This window comes from the organism of the source record quoted next, unplaced genomic scaffold, assembly GCF_019419815.1.
Source record: "Pyrus x bretschneideri cultivar Hongxiangsu unplaced genomic scaffold, Pyrus_bretschneideri_v1 Contig8, whole genome shotgun sequence".
Classification (NCBI taxonomy): domain Eukaryota; kingdom Viridiplantae; phylum Streptophyta; class Magnoliopsida; order Rosales; family Rosaceae; genus Pyrus; species Pyrus x bretschneideri.
The window spans coordinates 3,584,698-3,605,150 of NW_025999820.1; the positions used below are offsets into that span (position 1 = coordinate 3,584,698).

At 38.5% G+C, this 20,453-nt stretch overlaps 2 protein-coding genes and 1 non-coding gene across 11 annotated transcripts; 1 reads left to right on the forward strand and 2 right to left on the reverse strand.

Annotated features, from left to right (window-relative positions):
• The first annotated feature begins 1,032 nt into the window (after positions 1–1,032).
• On the forward strand, positions 1,033–8,509 carry LOC103952694 (cytochrome b561 and DOMON domain-containing protein At5g47530-like). The gene is made up of 2 exons (XM_009364350.2): positions 1,033–1,314; positions 7,679–8,509. The coding sequence occupies exons 1-2, from the start codon at positions 1,033–1,035 to the stop codon at positions 8,507–8,509; spliced, it is 1,113 nt and encodes a 370-aa protein (XP_009362625.2).
• Positions 8,510–8,944: 435 nt separating this feature from the next.
• LOC103952645 (adenylyl-sulfate kinase 1, chloroplastic) lies at positions 8,945–13,672 on the reverse strand. Of its 9 annotated transcripts, XM_048575735.1 has the most exons (8): positions 13,154–13,672; positions 11,870–12,010; positions 10,808–10,957; positions 10,605–10,723; positions 10,372–10,456; positions 9,995–10,041; positions 9,354–9,480; positions 8,945–9,244 (listed from the first exon to the last, which is right to left on the reverse strand). In XM_048575735.1, exons 1-7 carry the CDS (start codon positions 13,371–13,373, stop codon positions 9,382–9,384), a joined length of 861 nt encoding a protein of 286 aa, XP_048431692.1. In that variant the 5' UTR covers positions 13,374–13,672; the 3' UTR covers positions 8,945–9,244; positions 9,354–9,381. The 9 variants fall into 9 exon arrangements, with proteins under 9 accessions (XP_048431692.1, XP_009362561.2, XP_009362568.2 ...); XM_009364286.3 differs by having other exon boundaries at positions 8,945–9,480; positions 13,154–13,671; XM_009364293.2 differs by having other exon boundaries at positions 8,945–9,480; positions 11,870–12,006; positions 13,154–13,292.
• On the reverse strand, positions 10,164–10,282 carry LOC125473244. Its single transcript, XR_007255123.1, has one exon. It is a non-coding gene; the product is annotated as a 5S ribosomal RNA (ribosomal RNA).
• Positions 13,673–20,453: the final 6,781 nt, after the last annotated feature.

Below are 20,453 nucleotides of genomic sequence, written 5' to 3' on the forward strand. Positions count from 1 at the left end.
TTTATTTATTTTTTGTATTAATAAGGAACATCTCAATGGAGGCGTGGATCCTCAATTCCCAAATGGACGAAATAGCTTTGTTCATTTGATTCTTCCGGAAAATGCATTAGTGATAATTCTAGTGCTTTTGCAAAATATATAGCAGGGGAGGTTAGAGACCACAGAAATCTCCCGTTGGTGAGTGATTGGCGTAAGATTAAGGAAGAAGATAAGGAAGTTTTCTGGAAGAGAATAAAGGTATAGATATTTTTATTTTTACTTGAAAATAGAAGAACAAGTCAATGATAGTAATAATAATTGATTAGCTTGGTTTTTATTTATTTATTTGTTTATTTATTTATTTTTTATGGATGCAGGGAAATGTTTTTTTTTTGAAGATGCAGAAATAGTAAAAATGCCTATGATCCGCCATATGACACTTAAGGTTGCGGAGCATGCGCACAAAGAGTTTAGAAATAAGTTTAAAAAAAAGTTTTATACTAATAAAGCAGCGGAGGTGCGCAGTCACCTTCTTCGCGAAGTGAATCCTGCACAGTGGGTTGCATTGGTAGCTTACTGGAATAGAGAAAAAAAAAGGGGTAATCGTTATGATTTATTTCGTTATCACTTTAAATTTGTCTAAAAAATTTCTGTTTTTTTTTTTCAGGTTGCTGAAAAAAATAAGATTAATAGACAAATAAAAACAATGAACCATACTACTGGAACCAAATCTTTTGCAAGAGTGCGGCAAGAATTTGTATGGATTGTACATTTTGAAGAAATGTTATTAGTTTTAAATAATCTATAGTTGTTAGAAATTTTATTTTTGATAAAGCGGAAGAAGGATGGGAAAGAGGCAGATCCTATAACCTTTTTTCATGAATGTCATACACGAAAAGATAAAAGTTAGATTGATGAAACTTCGGAGTGTATAGGTAATTGATTTTTTCGTGTTAGTGTTTTGTTGTTATTAATTTTTATTATCTATAGCTTATTTATCTGTTTTACGATTGTTTGAATTTTTATTTTTAAAAATTGTAATGCAAGGCAACAATGGAGAGCAGTCTACAAACTTTGATTGAGTCGGGACAAGAGGATAATGAAGAACTTAGGAATCGAGTTTATATTGATACAATGGGTCCTGAGACTCATAATAAAGTCAGAGGATATGGTCATGGGGTGACTCCTGATATGGTGTCCTATGCATCTTCTTCATCTTCTACATCAAATTCCTCTAAGAGGTCATCTAAGAGTTCAATGGCAGTGCTGATGACTCAAAATAATGAGTTGAGGATGAGGGAAGAAAATACTAATAAATGGATGGCGGATCTAGAGGTAAGATGGAACAATCAGAGTAGCGGCAGAATCAGTTGATTACGATGTTACTTCAAAGATTTCAGCCGCAACCGCTGAATAGACTGAGAGCCCAACAGCCAGTTTTTGTATATTATGTGGAATGTTAGATGTAAAATATTTGTATATTTTGGCACTATTTTTCTTGTTAATTATTTTTATTAATGTTTGTTTTGACCTATACTTAAATTTATTATTTTGGTTAAATATTTTTTTTTTTTAGTTACAATTAATTGGAAACGAGTGCAGATTTTCAAAAAATTTTATTATTATTAACAAAGGTGGTGTCGGTTAAGACTGTTACTAGTTTGAATATTTTATTTATTTAATTGTTATCTGACGTCGGTTAAAGGATATTTTATTAGTTTATTTTATCATGATGTCGGATAAAACCGACACTAGGTTGGATATATATAGTTTATTTTATTAGTTCACGTCGCTTTTAACCGACACTAGGTTGAATTATACGACACTTTAAACTGACGTCAGCTTGAGTATCGCTTTTAACTGACGCTGAGTAGTGGCAGATTAAGCATACAAAGCAACATTGAAGCCCTTTCGTGATGCTAGCATTAGTGTCCCTATTCCAATTCGACATTACATTGTTTTATGTTGGATTTTTGCCAAATTTCCAACATAAATTGGATTTCTTGTCAGTTTTAGCTCTGCCGGGGATAGCCTGTATTGTAGTAGTGTATAAGTCGTTAGCCGAATGCTTCTTGTGGAATTCCCACATGTATTCTAAAGCTTCGCCGAGAAACAGTGGGTGGAGATTCCGTCGGACTTTGATTAATGGCTTTTGTGGGGGTAGTGGAGGAAGTTTGCTTTCGATTTACTTCTGGAAGTGCTCGAGGTCAGCTTTCATCTCCCCAGGCCAAAGAAGTAGTTTGATTTGCTTTTCGGATTCCTCAATCGTGGTTTCAAAGTCATAATCGATCACTTTCTTTCCTTGAAGCAACTCGGCCATGAGGGCCAAAGGTTGTCGGTCATCTTCGTTATCCATCGTTTCTTTCAGCTGCCATTTGGTGGTCAAGGTAGTTTGGGCTGCCCGTCAGCGAGCCATACAGTCTATTCTTTAGCGCCGACGTTTTTGTGATTTGGACAACGCGATATATACATCGGTAGGGGAGTTGTAGGTATACCAATTTTGGTCATGTGGTTCAGATGGTTTAAAGGTGCGCTGGTTGGCTAATGAACTTGAGCTACCAGAGTTGCACACATAATACTCCTCATTGTAAAACTGCGCGTCAAAGTCAAGACATTATCTGGCCGAAGATGGCTTGTTATCTTGTACCTGGAAGCCAAGCCTATCGAAAACTTTCTAGCGTTGGCTTGCACCAAGTACCTTTTGGGATGTTGCCGCAACTGTGGGCATCCATTGCGGTATTTCAACCTGAAGTGGCTTTTCCTTCGGCTCAGCTAAGATGACGTTTGCTTTGCACCGACTACATAAAAATATCGGCCTATCAGTTTCCTCTATGCTAGAGTCTGACATTGACTCGACAATAGCTGGTCTTAAAAAATCTTTAGGTGGCTCATTTGAAAATAAATCAATCTTTAATCGCAGCCGAGAGTTTTGCTTAGAGATGAATTACATTGGAATGAACTCGGTCTTCCCTTTTCCTTTATTCTTTGGTAGATAAGCATCTACCATGCTTACCGTCGCCGAAGGAAAAGGATCGACGTGAACGATCATATGTTTCTCGGGGAACTTAAGCTTACCATTGTCGATCCAGCTTTGGATGACGTCACGAAATATGACACAATTGTTTGTCGTATGTTTGTTCGAGTTGTGGTGGTTACAATACGTTTTTCCTTTCAAATCTTCAGCCTTGGGAATATTATGCCTTGGTCGAAGTTTGACAATTTTCACAAGTAATAGCTAGTTGAAGATGGCGTCGGCCTTGGTGATGTCAAAAATGTAGACTTTGGACTTTTTGACAGCAGCTTCCATAAAGGCCGAATAGGTTTTGGCATCGTTGGAGTTAACATGAGCCAATGGTTTGCATATGTATGGTTTTTTTATTACTATCTCGACCGCATCTATACTGGCATATTGGGACTCTTCTCCATCGACCGATGCATAACTAACCGTAGAGTTCTTATAGATTGTTCCTCAGGATGGGTATATCGAGATCTTCTCCTCTCGGAGCAAATAATCATATTGCTTGACATGTTGAGCCAGTTTGTACATATCTCGAAAATTTTCCCCTAAGAATTTCTTTTTGTACTCCACATCTAGGCCGTTTAGGGCAAGCCTAACGAACTCGACTTTAGGGAGAGGTACTCGGCACCAGTTTCTGGCCGACTTAAACCTCGTAAGGTATTTCGTTGACAACTCGTTAGAGGCTGAAGCATCCTAGGCCAAAGATTATATTGACACGTCCATCCCTGGTTGATAGAATTGGTCATGAAATTTCTCAAATAGTTATTCCCAACTTTGGATGGAGTTGGGTGGGAGGTTGATATACCAGGCAAATGCTAAGCTGGTTAATGAGAAAATGAACAATCGTAGGTTATGGAAATCACTGTTAACGTCCCCACATTGAGCAGTGAATCGAGCCATGTGTTCTAACAATGACAGAGACGACTTTCTAGCGAAAATGCTGAAATCTGGGATCATGAACCCCTTAGGGTACTCAAAGGCAAGATATGGGTGAATGAATTTTGGAAACTTCAACCCCTTTTTCAAGGCCGAATCAATCATTCTTTGAACTTTGACCATATCAACAGATGTTGTTTCTGCTCTTTGATCAAATCCGTTTGATCTGCTGGTTGGCCCGCCACTTTTTTCTAAGTCAATCATTTTGAGCCGTGCAGATCATGTATCAGCCTGTACCGTTGGCAATGGGTTATTCTTGAAAAGAAGCTGCTTGGAACGATCAGCAGATCCATCTTCGTGAGCTTTATTAACCAGGACTTCAAGCAACTTGTTGTGTATAGCGTTATTATCTCGCATGTCTTTAAGTATGCTTTTCACCTCTTGGCTGAACATCTGCTCAAATTGCCAAGATTGCTTTTCAAGTCATCGTCAAAGAAACGACCTAGTTGGTGGGTCAGAGGCCTCCTATCCTTGTCACAATCCTCCATTAATCCTTTAACAAAAATGTTTTTTTGTTGTTTTAGTGGGGATTTATGCATCACAGAGCTGACCGTCGAGACTAATTTCCTTTTCTCGGCATGTCACACTTGTGGCTTCGAGTGTCACAGCAGCAGAAGGATTATGTGCCTATAACAAGCCGTCTTGTCCTGGGTTCTAGATTGGAGGATTAATTTTCGATTTTCCCATAACTGTTTTCTTTTTTACTAACCGTGTCTCAATGGTCACGAACTTCGTAGCTTTAGCACTAGGTCCCATCGCGAGTGCCAAAATGTTAACCTTAAAAACTACCAAGCATACATGGAGGGCATACAGAGTAAATAATGAGCTAACTACGTCATTCGGTTATGTGCGAGGCGTGCCAACTCAACGGCCAAGCTTGGTCGGGGAGTAAATATGTTGATGTTGCGTGGAGCGCACTGTTGACTTTTTGATCTTGCGACTGCGACCGAGAAAGGAACACGTCTCGGCCTTTGGGCTCTAGAGCCTGAAGACAAGGCTGCTAGATCTGTGAAGTTCACAAATTGTTGGCTCTAGGTTCGGTCACAGTGATTATATTCGTGAGAGTATAAGCACGCCGAATTGGCACCAGACTATATGGACACAAATACTCGAAAGAGATGTATGTCTTGATGGTAAATGTGGTTCGGCCATCGGAATGCCGAACTTTAAAGTGTACTTGTGAATATCTAATCATAAAACAACTCGACGTTCAACTTGCCGAACCTAGTAACTTGTAACACCTCACTTCGCCAAGAAGGCTGATGAGACGACCTCTACCAACAAGGACTCGAAAATCCTTGTCGATTGAGACTTGGATAAATAACTAGTCGGTCTCAAATCAGTGCTGTTTATCCAAACTGAAGGTGCTCCTTGATTGGCTAATTCTACAGCTCTAGTGTTGTTTATCCAAACTGAACATGTCGCCGATTGCCTTCACAGTGCTATTTATCCAAACTAAAGATATGTTGGCGGGAAGAAAGGGGGAGAGGATAAAATCTCAAAGGTTGTTAAGAAGCTTTGTGCAGGCAATTTGTGTGTTGAATTGGAGAGGCCTTGAATGATGCACTCCTTTCTCTATTTGTAACAGCAAATCCCCTCATGCCCAGGCTAGAAATGGACTAGGATTAGAACTCTTCAATCCAATTTGATCAAGTCTCGGCCAATCCTAATTCCTATAGGACTTTGAACCAAGCTCTTTAAGAATCCATATTCATCCCCTAATTCTCAGCATCCTTAGCCTTAAGACTCCTTATTGCATTGGAATTCAACTAACTCACCCTTATCAAAACCAAACCTCTTCGTAATAGGATTCGGTTGACCTTGACTGGACGGCCCATAACAAGATTCTAGATAAATACTACTGGTCCGAGAATGACTCTAAGTTTGGCCCAAAATAACATTTTGGGCCCAAACATTTATAGTGAATTTTATGAAAATAACATTTCTCAAAAATGCTCTCCCTGGGATTGTGTTTGATCATGTAGGTAAGTAATTCCCAGCAAATTTTTTGTTTGTAAAGTTTGAATTTAGGCTTCATTTCGTGTCTAGGATAGTTTGAATTGTATAACTTATTAGATTGAATGAAGAGTTGAATAAAACTACCAGTTGAGGGTAGAATGATGGATTAGTCACGAAAAAAATTTATCCCTCGCAAACTTCTGCCTTCGCTTGGACACTTGGACAAAATAAACAAGTGGGCATCCATTTTTTGATTCAACAGTTATTGAATCTACTGAGTTATCCTATCGAAGCCGATCCTAGACACCCAATGAGGCAATAGGGTTTAGGCACATGTAGGATGTGACTTCAGTGCAATTGGGTTTGTGGTATAACACAGTTACTGGTGAATTCCGGCATGCCCTTTCGTAATTTTTGCCAAAGAAATGAAGTTGAAATCGAATCGTTGAAATGCCTTCACGCACTTTGATTTGTCGTCCTTCACTTGCCGAATATTAGAAATCCTAGACATACAAATGTAGACAAATATTCGCAGGCAATTAGACATGATGGTTTGTTACCTGATAATTCATGAGATCGATTTGGCGAGTTTGAGCTGGCAGCACTCTTTCCGACCCTTTATTTGTTTAGCTACTAATTGATGCATGATCTCAATTGCGTTTAACTACCTAGCTGAGATCATGCATCAAGTTAGTAGCTCAACGCAGTTGAGCAGGCAGATCAGTCTGTCGATTGAGTTTGAGAATGATGAACTTTCTGTCTCCAAATAGATGTTGTTAATCCCGTAAATTGGATCGTAGACAACTAGTTCGAGGACTGAAGAACTTTTTAGTCTATAATAATTAGTATCCTTCGACTTCAATTTGTTCGAACTCATTTCATCTTTGGGTACCATCAGCATTCTTCCTTTGGTGGTGGAAAGATCGCAACGGAAATAGCTGTCTAACAATTCTTAAAATAAATCATATATTCAGTTTCAGGGATTCGGAATGCTTGCGACGGCCAAAAAATTCACCTTTTAACTCATGAGGCAGTGTGCCACATTCTACCCCCATTTAACCCATTCTCACCAACAATACCTGCACTTTGATAATTACACAAGTTAAAACCACAGTTGAAACTATATTTACTTAATGCTAAGTACAAAACAAAATTAATTTGTTTTAATACAAAACAAAATTAAATTTTATGCTAATCTTTTCACGCGGCGGAAAAAAGTAACATGAATATTATTTAAAAATTTGAAGGAAACCACCTGGTATTGGGTTTCCTTTTCCTAGTTAGAAAATAGAAAAGGCTTGGCTCCCAAGCAACCAGCAGTTCTACTCCGTGTAGGATTATGAAATCATTGCATTAGCAATTTATATATAGGCATAGGCAGAAGCCAACGAACCACAACAAACGATCATCTATTGCTTTCTTCTAAATTCTAACCCGAAAGACAACAATTATGGCACTTTCCAAGTCTCTCTTTGTTATTTGCTTACTGTTTACCGTCTCCTCCTCAGCCGCCGCACAACCGCCATGCACGACCCATGTCTTCTCCAACAAGAAAACCTTCGCCGCATGCAGTACTCTGCCCGTTTTGAACTCGACGATCCACTGGAATTACTATCCGTCGACAGCCACGGTTGACATTGCATTCACACAATCTGTGGTGAGTGACTCGAGATGGGTTGCATGGGCCATAAACCCTACGTCTACTGGCATGGTCGGTTCACAAGCCATTGTCGCTTACAAAAGAACCGATGGAACTATGACGGTTTATTCTTCACCAATTAAAAGTTACGGTACTCATTTGGAACAAGGGAATGTAAGCTTCCTTTGTACGACGTCTCCGCGGTTTATGAGAACAACGAATTCATCATCTTTGCGACCATAGGGCTTCCGAACAATGTCAGCGTTGTGCACCACGTCTGGCAGCAAGGACCCATGTTCGGGAACACCCCCGGAATGCACTCGCTTTCCGGACCCAATGTGCAATCTTTTGGAACCTTAGATTTTCTTTCCGGGAAAACTGAAACAAGCAAGGGAAGTACTTCAACGTGCCCCTTAAAATATGCGCATGGTATTATCAATACCATCAGCTGGGGCATACTTATGCCCATCGGCATAATCGTGGCAAGGTATCTCAAGACGGTTGAAGGGGCCGATCCGGCATGGTTTCATGCTCATAGAGGATGCCAAATGCTGGCTTTTCTTGGAGGGATTGCAGGGTGGGGAACTGGAATTTTTCTTGGCTCTAAATCTCCGGGGATTCAGTACAAAGGGCATAGATGCATCGGCATCACTCTGTTTGTCCTTGCCACGATTCAAGTAGCGGTAGCACTTTGTTTGAGGCCAAAGAAGACAGACGAGAATAGGAAATATTGGAACTGGTTTCATTGGGTTGTGGGGTATGGAACAATCGTCCTAAGCATCACCAATATTTTCAAAGGATTTGACATATTGGAGCCGGCAAACAAGTGGAAATTTGCTTACATTGCCATCATCGGTACTTTGGGATGCATCGCTGCAATCCTAGAGCTACGAAAACTAGGCTCTTTCCTTTCGAGGTTTAGAAGCAGTCGAGCTGCAGGGCCCGAAATCGTCGAGAGTACTCAAACAATAGTGTAACTATATACTTTTATTTGTAATTCATTGGTTGAATTTTTTTGTAATTTGACACTTAAATTAGACAGATGGTTTCTGTTACACGTATGCACTTTTATTTCAGTATTTTTGTTACATTTCATTAGCAATTTACATTTTTTTTGTCAGAGTCGTCAAACATCCAAAAAACTTGAGAAGATAAAAAAGTAAAAAAAGTAGAAATCAGCCATAACCAGACGAAGTCATAATCCCCCACAAATATTAAGAAAGTATTGATCTTTGACGCCAACTCAATGAAAATTTCTGTCAAAATAAAACACGTGTAAGTTCGGAAAATTTGTCAAACGTGCCAAGAATGTCATCCAATTTGTCAATGTTGCCACTCTTTCTGGTATAGATTTGTTGCCGTTCTTTGTAATCTAAAGGAATACAGAAATACAACGCGATTCAGAGGCCGAATTGAACTGCAAAGATAATTCTGTTTATATCTCAGCTGGTATACACCTCAGCATAATTTTTTTTTCTTTTCTTCCAAATACGAAAAGCATCCACGAAAACCATTCTACACGTCCAATTTCATTACACGATGACACAATGAAAAGATGATACTCCTTCCCTGTTTCCACTCCTTTATTACTAGTTGAATGATCGAAAGCCACGTTGCGCAAGGCAGCTTTCAAACAAATAAGTTAATTAATCGATTGATTAATTAACTTGATGGAAGGAACTTGATTACGCAGGAAACGAGCAGTTTCCTAGCTGCAGGGAACAAGAAAATAACTTCTGTCTTCACTTTACTTATTCATTGGTAAAACTAACGTTCTTTGCAGGATGTTATGTTGCAGGAAAAGGCAGCAGCGGTACCAACCAACGAATTCGACAGCCCTTTTCTTCTATCATGCCTGCAGATACCCTTTCTCCTCCAAATATGATATCACGGTTTCGGCCATCTCACCTGGGGAGACACAATCCCCACCCTTCTGCTGCAATACCATCTGCAAATCAATAAGTTGGACTCCAGTTTTAGAGATTAACATTGGACCGATAAAAACTAAGAAAACAGTAAACTGAAAACAAGGAAATACACGACATGAATGACATAGGGAAAATTACAAGGTTGATTTCATTGTTTCCTGGTCCAGTATTAATAGAAGTTTAGCAAGGTGGTGTCTAGTGAAATGGTGCCAGTCAAGACCAAACTTTTACACCTCAGCGCACTTTCATTTGGATCGTTCAACTATTCTGAATCTACACAGAAAATTGGGATTCCACAGGATGGCTCAATACATAAAATTCCTTACATGTTACAACTACTAAGATGGACGTAGATATAATTTCCTTTCAGACTGCAAGCAGATCTTTAGAACTGCATACGCATATATCTATACCACCAAAGCTAATCACACTAGCATAATCATTCTTATTCTTCTCTTTGTCCGATGAGTAATTAATTCATTCAGAAAAATGCAAAACGAATGCTACCCTACACAGAAGCATGATTTTACGTACCTCGCACTTTAATGGTGGCTCATATGGATCATCAACCCCTGTAAAGCCTGCAGAATGCCAAAGAAATTATCCACCGCTCATTATTTGGTAAGACTGATTTCGCAGGGGTGGGGAAAGAAATACAACAACACAACAAAGCCTTTTCCCACTAGGTGGGGTTGGTTGTGGGGGGATGCAACACGAGGACTTCCCAGGAGATCACCTACCCTAGTACTACTCTCGCCCAAACTCGTTTAACTTCGGAGTTTGGATGGGATCCAGTGCATGGGAGCTGGTATGATCGCATCCCAAGGATTCGACATAAGATGGGGAAAGAAATAATGCAAAATTATAATTTGGTACTGGATTGGCTTTAAATGCAAATTCCTAGAAAATACTTTTAATTTTTCCAGCTCGTGCAAGCTTGTACAGTCCCTTTGGGTCCCTATTCTCACACACATGCAGCGGCACGTCCATGTACACCTGAGAATTGTGAGTTTTATCAGTTCATCAATCATCACTGGCAAGATAGAGCCTCTTGTCTTTTGTTTCATTTGGTGGTAATAAAACCAAATTGAATGAGTCAAATTTTTGGATTGAATTCATTGCTCATGTTAAAGACACCACATACCTCAATAAAATCTCCTTGGGGAAATAGTGCACGGCAGGCATCTCGGTCCTTTCTGTAGGGAGATATTAAGCTAGCAATACAAATGATGCTAGCATCTGCAAAGAGCTTAGCTACCTCGGCTTTTTTAATTTTAGAATTAAATCAGTAAAAAGATAATAGAAAACAAAGGGAAAAGCCAATAATTTAACTACAAAAATACCCACCAATTCTTCGTATGTTTTCTGCACGATCTTCTGCTTTGAAACTAAGATCACGATTTAGACCGTGACGAACATTGTCACCATCAAGGATGTAGGTGAGCTTTCCTCTCATGTGCAAGCCTTGACTCAAAGCACATGCCACAGTGCTTTTTCCTAAATACAGAGACCAAGATATGATAATGTTGGTTATGAGATTGCGTAAACTATGCAGTGACAAATTGAACAGAAAGAATTACCGCAGTAAATAAAGATGTATCATACAAGTCTTCCAATTGTGGAGAAAGTTAATGTGTTAAATTTCTTCTCTAATAGTTCTTGCTTTATATTGTGCCCCTGCAGTAAACACTCCGAAATGGCTAATAACTATTACAACAACAACAACAAAGCTTTTTCCCACTAAGTGGGGTCGGCTATATGAATCCTAAAACACCATTGCGCTCGGTTCTGTGTGGCTAATAACTATTAGCTAAAACTAAAATTACAGGGTACTCCAATGTGTTACATATTATCAAAATAAAAGTAAAGGTATAATCAGCAATATTACAACTAAGAACCAGCACATATTGGTACTAAAGGAAAGCACACAGAAAGAGATTGTTAGCTAACAAGTCATCTCTTTCCATTCCATTGCGCATGTTTGTGTGTTTGCATTCATGCGTGTGTTTGTGTATGAGAGAGGGCGAGATACATAATGCACTCATACTAGTTAATTTCTTTTTCATTATCCTCTTTTGATATATTTCTTTGAAAGGGAAAGCTGAGGTCAAATGATGTCACCACCTTTCATGTAGGTATCATTATGCATAATGCCAGAAGGGTTATATACCATATCGGCATGATTACTTCTACGCAAGTTTAACTACAAGTCACAGATTCCCATAATATGCACAACAGAAAACCGCCAAATCTTACAAACTTCAGAACTATGAAAATAACATAATAAATTTTTTATAAGAATAACTACATAAGAAAAGAGTTGAAACTTTGTGGGCATATGCAGATAACAAAAATTGCTTCTGAGACGCCAATTAGCATTTGGTATAGCAAAAGTGAATAGAAACAAACCTGAACCACTTAGACCAGTAATCCATATGACACAGCCTTTCTGCTTAAGCAATTGTTGCCTATCAAGTTTCTCCACCGAGCACTTATGCCACACAATGTTTGCCGAGTTATCCATGGTTGACATCTGGTGCAAATTTCTACCTAATTAGATGGTTGGTTTAAATTAGAACCGTAAATCCATCCATATAAAACAGTATGTAATCTTACAACATTCTAGAACAATAGTTTAATGCCAATAAATTTCATTAAAGTTTCAACGATATATAAAATCACTAAATTCTGCAAACAGCCTTCCATAATCTAAACCATGGATCCTTACCAAGTGTCATTTACAGAACTGGGAAAAAAATGAACAAAGAGAAAAACACCTCAAACAGGTATGAACATCCTTTGAGGCTCAAAACAAGTACAAAATTCAATGTATCGTGTTCAATTCAAGGCCGACTGAAAAATAAAACTGCAAGAATTCCACAATCAGCTGGCTGAATTACGTCTAGACCGAAAAATAAATAAGCAGGCAAACAAAGAAGCAAGGTTCATATGGTTACTGAATCATCAACCTCCTAGGAATCACTTGAAATGCTTCAATTGAGCTCGAAAATGGCGGCTGGCAGCACCGATGAGAGTTTAACAGCATGAATGTTGTGTACAGGAGAAAAAGATACAGAGAGGGGTTGACCACATAGCAAAGTGGCAAAGAAGAGAGTAAAAAGAATGAGTCCACTCCAGAACCAATCATTTTGTACTGATTTGGTATTAAAGTGTTTTTATAAAAAAATTAAGCTCAAAAAGGTGTTTGGAAAACTTTTAAAAATAGTTTATTTTCACAGTTTTAGATGGAAAAAAACTGAAAACGTGAAGGAATAAAAATAAGTTTATTCTCACAGCACAACAAAAATATTTTTTTTTTAAAAAACAGCAATACCAAACCAACTCTTACAAAACCCAGTTTTCTTTTTCTGTGGGAAACAAAAAAATTAAAATGTCAATTTTTTATTACATGGGAATCCAACTTTAGAGTTTACTTTTCTCCCCCATTCCATTACCATTTCCACCCAAAGATGTATACATACAAACATAAAAATATATAGATAATCGTATATATTCTCACAATATTACCAAAGACCTTATATTTGAAAAGAGTTAACAAAATACTAAACATGTTAAATTTTGATTTGTAATTCACGAAAGCAAAGAACTTTATTTCCAATGGCATCAAATCAAATTAAATTTAAAAACAAACAGAGAAATCTTGAAATTAAAGGGGAGCAGCGAGTGCAGTACCAGAAATGGCAGGGTAATCATTCCTCAAAGAAACTGTCGGGTCCTCCATTGCCTTAATGGGGCGCAAAAGCCTGGATCCAATCGCAGCGCCGGCCTTTTTCACCTTCGAAACCCCCAGCTTCGCCGCCGACAACGACGGCGCCACCGCCACCAACGGTCCAGATTCAATGTCCCGCGGGGGGCCGCAAATCGACGGTTTCAATAACTTCACCAAACTCATCAATTACCAAGAAAATGCGGGAGATCACAATTAATGGATCAATTAGGGAAAATTCGGGTTTTAATATAATTTTAATTTTAGTGGTTTTGCAAAATTAGAGAGACGTGGAGGCAGACATGGAGAGCGAGGTTGACTGGTTGCGGCGCGAGAGGAGGTGGTTGGTCGATTGAATACGTTTTCTTGAGGCGACAATCAATGGCTCTGCTTCCATTTCTTTCTCGCCTTCTCTCTCTCTTCTTCTTTCTCTTTGCTACTTGTAGACTTGCAGAGGAGAGAGATCTTCAGAATCCAGTAGGAATGGCAACGGAGCAGTTTGGAATGGAAATATTATATCCATCCCATCCCTTTTTATTCATAACCATACCTAATTAATAACAGATTTTCCATCGCTTAACGGGATATATCTATTTTCGTTAATACAAAAAATATATTCGTTCAATTTACGCATAATTATTTAGTAAATATTAATTTCGTCATTAAATATTTGTTGTATAAAATGATTTAATTAATGGATTTTGTGAAACATAAAAATTAAAACTAAACATTGATAATATTGGTTGATCTTTAATATCTCGCATAAATACTATTAAATTCTCATAGATTTTGATTCATATCAAAACTTTTGAACTTTGCCACAAAATGTAACTCACACAATGCAATTTTTATATTCTCAAGATAATAGATTCAGCGAATAATGAGATACATATATATATACATATAATTATATTATATATTATTCAGTTCGGATTCGAGTACGGATATAGATTGGGAACCCCTATAACCATATCCAAAACTATAACCGAATAATATTCACAGTTTGTCCGCATACCCAAAATATACCCAAATTTTCATACCCGAATCCAATTCATTTGGACGGTTATTCACGGTTATCAAATTTAACGGTTAGAATTGTCATACCTAGAATCCAGCAACGGTTATGGTGGGAAGGGAGTTTTGTCCCACACGCTCTTGATGCGAGAATTACTTGACACTCAAATTAAACCCTCGTTTGACAATTGTAGTAGAATGGATAAGTGAGGGATCGTTCTAGACCGGGGATTAGGAGGGCTTGCTAAAACCTTCTAAATTGACTTAAGAACGTAAAAACAATATAAAACACTAAACTAGACTCAAAGAATGCAAAACTAAAATTTAAAACATTAAGACAAACCAAAAGACTCAAAACTAATTTTGGACGAATTTAAGATTATGGCTTGATTCAAAATACTTTAAAACATAAACTAAACAGATTCTAAGCACTAAAGAACAAGAAAGTAAAGGGGGGGGGGAAGTTTTGATTTGACAAAAATTGAAATAACAAAACAAGTTAATAAACTAAGCGGAATGTAAATATGAATTTGTGATGGAATGAATGGAATGAAGGCTAGCTAAAGGGTTCTTCTCCACACATGTTATACTTGCATACAAGATTGATTCTCAGTTGGTCTTTCGATAAATTATGAAACTCAACACTCCGGATTAATTAGGTCCGCTTAAATTAACCGTCAAGTTTTCCTTAATTTAATGAATTGGATGGGTTTGCGCAACGCAATTCACAACATTCTCCAAAAGTCCTTTACGTGAACAGCACAATAAAGATACAATCAAAGATCATTAAGTATTATGAAAACTATAAGTGTTGACGAGGCATTCGTTACTATGATGAGCATGAAACTCGTGCCAAGAATTCATTTAACGCGATTGTTTATAAGCAACCTCCACTACTTGTGAATATAAGTTCATAACGATTAGGTGAAAATCACTTATATTCTAGCGTCATATTTATGCATGAAAATTAAGCGCGCATTCTTAATAAACATTCATAAATAAGTTATCAATCAAATGGTTAAACAAATTGAATCCACAACTTATGAAATTCCAACGAAAGTTAATCAATTCATATTGCAAATATAAACATAGTTTCGAATCACCCCCTAGCTAAAGGGGGTTTAGTTCCTCATACCTTTGAAATCAAAGAAACACCTAAACATTCCAATAACTCAAAACTTGAATTGTATGAACGTTTAAGCATTCTTCTCTTCCATTCCTTATACGTACATCACAAAGAGAATTAAAATGAAACTTTGAAATCAAAGAAACACCTAAACATTCCAACAACTCAAACTTGAATTGTATGAACGTTTAGGCACTGTTTTCTTCCTCGTTGTTGTAGCACAAGGTTTAAGGATAGGTTGTGTGATGGTATGAAGTGTTTTTGAGGGATGGGAAGTGTGGAATGGAGGAAATGGAGAAAATGGAGAAGAGCACGGGAATAATGGGAATTGGCTGCAATGGGAAGCTTATGGTGCGGATTCCTCTCCTAAACATGAGTGAGTGATAGGTATATATAGGTGGAAGTGCATGGATTGGTGGAGATGAAATGAGAGATAATGGTTTAGGGATAAGAATTAAAAATGGGATGATGGATGATTAATTGTAGGTTGTTTTTGGTAGTGCACGGATTGGGGATAATAAAGAAATGATATGGTGGCTCAATAAGAAAATGGCATGAATATTGTATTTAGGGTTAGTGGAATTAGGGTTGAATGGATGGTGAATGGGATGAATAATGGGATGGTGGATGTAGTTATAATGGGATGAAAGGTAATGCACGGCTGATAGGAAATATGGAATATGGTGCTCGGTTTTGGGTGGAATTGAGGGAATAATAATTAGAGTGGTGGGTGATGGTGGCGGCTAGGGAAAAGAAATGGGATAATGGGCTGATTATATATTAGGGTTCATGGAAAATGCACGGTTTAGGGTTAAAGGGAATTAGGGTTTATGGATGATGGATAGGAATGGTGGGATGCACGGCTTAGGAGGAAGATTGTGTGATGCATTGTTTTGGACGTCCATTCCTCGTGCTCTATTTGCATACACCACATTCCAGCTCAGTTTTGCTCCAAAAGCTCCAAATTGCATCATTTCATGTAATATGTCCTTTAAATCTGAAAACACATGAAAGTAGCTTAAAAGACTACTTTAACGAAGAAAACATAACAAAAATGCATAAGAACTAGCTAACTAAGGCGCATAAATATGCTCCTATCAAATTCCCCCACACTTAACTTTTGCTAGTCCTCGAGCAAAACAAAACAACTTAAAGTAAACAAAACGAAACAAAACAAAGAAAACAACCTAAACCTTCCAACGTTTGCCTCAGGGATTTCCAATGAAACATGACATGTCAAAGATCATTACTCACATAGCTTTTAGTCCTACTTCCCCTTAAGCACATACTTAATCATAGTCACCATTCACTAGTTATATGTGAGAAGATTGATGTAAACATGAAAGACTAGTACTCACATACGTTATACAAAGAAAGCAATTTCGGGAGTAATTAAACGTGTATGGATATGATCTCATGAATGAGATGCTACTACTTAGATGCGAGAACCAGTGACACCATATGCTCATACCAAATTCAAACTCCACATTTGAAATGCACAACACTCAAGATAGAAGTCAAGGGTTGTAACGGGGCTTGGGGTTTTGGCTAACAAGGGAAGGTAAGGAATAACAAACGTTCTTTAAGCAATAATAAGTAAAGTAATGAAATTAAGACCTAGAATTCCCTTAGAATGCAGAAATCAACTTTTAAACAAATAGGGGAGATTCAAACAACTCTTAGGGCCTAATTCATTGTTTTGGGCCCTTACTTCAACAACCAATACTTTTCAACTATTTTCAACTCTTTTTCCATTTTTTTCTTTTCTTTTTCTTTCTTTCTTTTCTTTTTTTTTTTTTATTTTTTTTTTATTTTTATTTTTATTTTTTTTTACCGTGCCTATGGCACAAAAACTCACATGAATACACTTTCCCCCACACTTATTTTCTGCACACATTAATCAAAGGGAATTCATTCATGCTTACTATGCTTCAAGAACAAGGGTACGGATGGTCCTAATCTAGGCTAGGTGAAGATAATGTGGGTTAACAAAGAAAGTAGGCTACACAAGGCTCAACGGGGTTAAATTCTATAAAACAAATGAAAAGGGAAATATGGCAATTTGGCTATGGTGTTCACTACACAACTTCATCTTGAATACGTGTTATGCAAATCAATGACATGCTTTGAATGAAATGGGCATGAGTTCTAGCATTTGGAACTAAGTGATGAAACGCCTTCTAAGTAGCAACCAAGCAAAGAATAATGAGATCATGCAACGACTTTAGAAAACAAAGAATGCACAGATTTTAACTCTCCAAATAAACGTTTAAGCTCAAGTCTCACAGGGATGTAGTGTTAGTTTGAGCTCATTCCTTCAAGCATGTTACAAAAACTAATTTTTTTCTTTGTGATTACATGTGAATTCGTGAACTATAACTACAACCAAGCATAAACCAAAGAGTATATCAAACGTCCATCCATGTTTGTAACTTTCTTTAACCGTCATGCAATTAAAAACAAATCCTCATCATTGTGTTGGAAGGTAACCTACGACACAAATACACAAAAACAATTCTTTTTGGGTTTTTCAAAACAATTTTTTCAAATTTTTATGGGATTTTCGAATTTTTAAGTCAACACACACTAAAACAGTTTAAAAACATTTAAAAACAGCAAGGAACAACACTTGAAGTTATGGGTGATAAAATCCAACAAATTTGCATCAACATACTTAGTTACCCCCCCCCCCACACTTAAATCAAACATTGTCCTCAATGTTTTAAGCTTAAAACACACCAAACAAAAGAAAACATATAAAACAACAACTACACATACTAAACATGGCAGAATGTATCTAACAAAGAGAAGAGTTTTAGAGATGCAAATCTGGTTATGGAGTGTAAATTCCATCTTCTCCTTGGTGATTGCAGTGAGGCTTCATCTTGAGTGATTCCACAGGCTTACTCTTGATATGCGCTGCTCCCATCGTTGATTTTCCTTTGTGCTACTCTTGAACTGGGTAGCAGGCTTCCTTTGGTCTCCCCCGAAGATCTGAGCTTCCTCCTTTTATCTGTTTCTTTGTTCAATCTCTCCAATTCGTATTGAAGAGGGTTAGAGGATAGCTCAGCAAAGCTAGGTAAGCAACCAGGGAATAGAGTCCAGATAGACTCCAAGTGCCGGCTGATTGCTCCTTTCACTTTGCCATGCAAGTAATATCAAGTACAAAGGAAAAGACAGGGAAAGAGCATGATATGAGATACCTTTGCTTTTGCCCTTGATGATATGAGATACCTTTGCTTTTGAAGAAGCGGTGAATGAATCAGCACATGTATTTGTGGTGCTGTTTCCTCCTGGGTCATCTGTACTCCAGGCATCTGGTATCATCTTTGGGGAAGAAGAAAGAATGGAGTATTTCGAAAGGCTTTGCTGGGAGTGCGCCCTCAGAGGTGAAAAAGAGTTGGGCATTTTCTTCAGTTCTGTCTTGCCAAAAAAAAAATGAAGGTCGACATATATAGGGAATTCAATAGCAAGTGGTGGTACTGTTCTTTTACCGTTGTCGACAAACGTTTTGATCCCGCAAATCCGGCTTTTTGAAATAGTGACGACTCTTCGATCTTTGAATTTGCCTCTTCGATTTCTGAACAGTCGCCCCTTCGATTTCTGAACGATGCCCTTCGCTTTCTGAACGACACGTAGTAGCGCGGATGCGGCTCTGTCTGAGATCTTTTGACAAGTGGCACGCGTTTTCTGCAAAGCCGGGAGTTTTCTACAAATATGCACACGCTTTCTAGAAAGCCGGGAGCTTTCGGCTTTGTCTCCCACATTTGTCGGCTAAAGTGTGCAGCTGATTTCTCGCCTTCCACGCGTCTTCTGAAAAGCTGGGATTGCGTCTGACGAGCTGGCGATATTTACGCCGGAAATTCCGGTTTTGAAGAGTGGTGTCTCTTCATTCTGAATTGGTGAACGCCTTTCCTTTAATAGAGGTAATTGATCACCTCTAGCATGCACACTTGAAAATTGCCTAGAAATCGTCTCCGGCCCGTTTGAAAATCTACTCCGTCCACCCCTTCTCTTTTAACTTCGTGAACAATGGCTAGCTCATCCAACCCATCGAACCTTTGCTTAGATTTGAGTCTAAGCAGTGATCCGGTCGCGTCTCGTCAGGGTAAGGTATGGTGCCCGTCTTTCTTATCTTCCCATGGCCCTCTTACAGATGAGGACTCTGTGATGACGGATCCCACAACGGCTACGATAGTGGCTCGGAACCTCCTCACTCCCAAAGACAGTCAGCTGCTTTCTGGACGGTCCGATGAGTTGGCCGTTCAAGAGTCCTTGGCTCTTAGCGTTCAGTGCGCTGGCTCTGTGTCCAACATGGGCCAACGCCTTCTTGCTCGCTCCCGTCAGGTTGAATCCTTGATGGCGGAGGTGGAGAGTCTTAAGCAGGAGATCAAACAGCTTAAGTACGAGAACCGAAGTTTGCACGTGCTTGCCAACAATTATTCGTCAGGCATGAAGAGGAAGCTTGATGAGCTTGATGACCGTCAAAAGCTTGCGGCTTTCTTCCAGATGCACCTCTTTCCTGGGTCATCCAGCGTTCCACCAAGGTTTGAGGCCTTGAATGATCTATCTTTGGTACCTCCCGCTCCGATGTCTTCCGCTCCGATGCCTCTTGCTCCGATACCTTCTGCTCCGAGACCTCCTGCTCCGAGAGTATTGCCATGTAGTGGGGCCTCACGTACACAACCCTTGTGAAGGCTCCATCTTTCTACCATGTTTAGATACAATTGTAATTTCTCAAAAATAAATGAACAAGTTTTTTTTTTTTTTTTTTTTTTTTTTTTTTTTAAATTACAATCACTCGGAAATCAATAAACAAGCTTTATTCACTGTATTGGGTTGCCTCCCAAGTAGCGCTTGCTTTAACGTCGTACAGCCGGACGATGAATCCATTTACTCCAAATTGGAGCCTACGGTACCCAAGGGGGTGTCATCCACGGTGTGCTCCACAAAGTTCTCATAATAGGCCTTCAAACGATGCCCGTTCACCTTAAACTCTTGACCTGTTTTGAAGCTACGAACTTGGACTGCACCATGAGGAAAAACGTTAATAATAACAAAGGGTCCAATCCAACGTGAACGTAACTTACCCGGAAATAGACGAAGACGAGAATTAAACAACAACA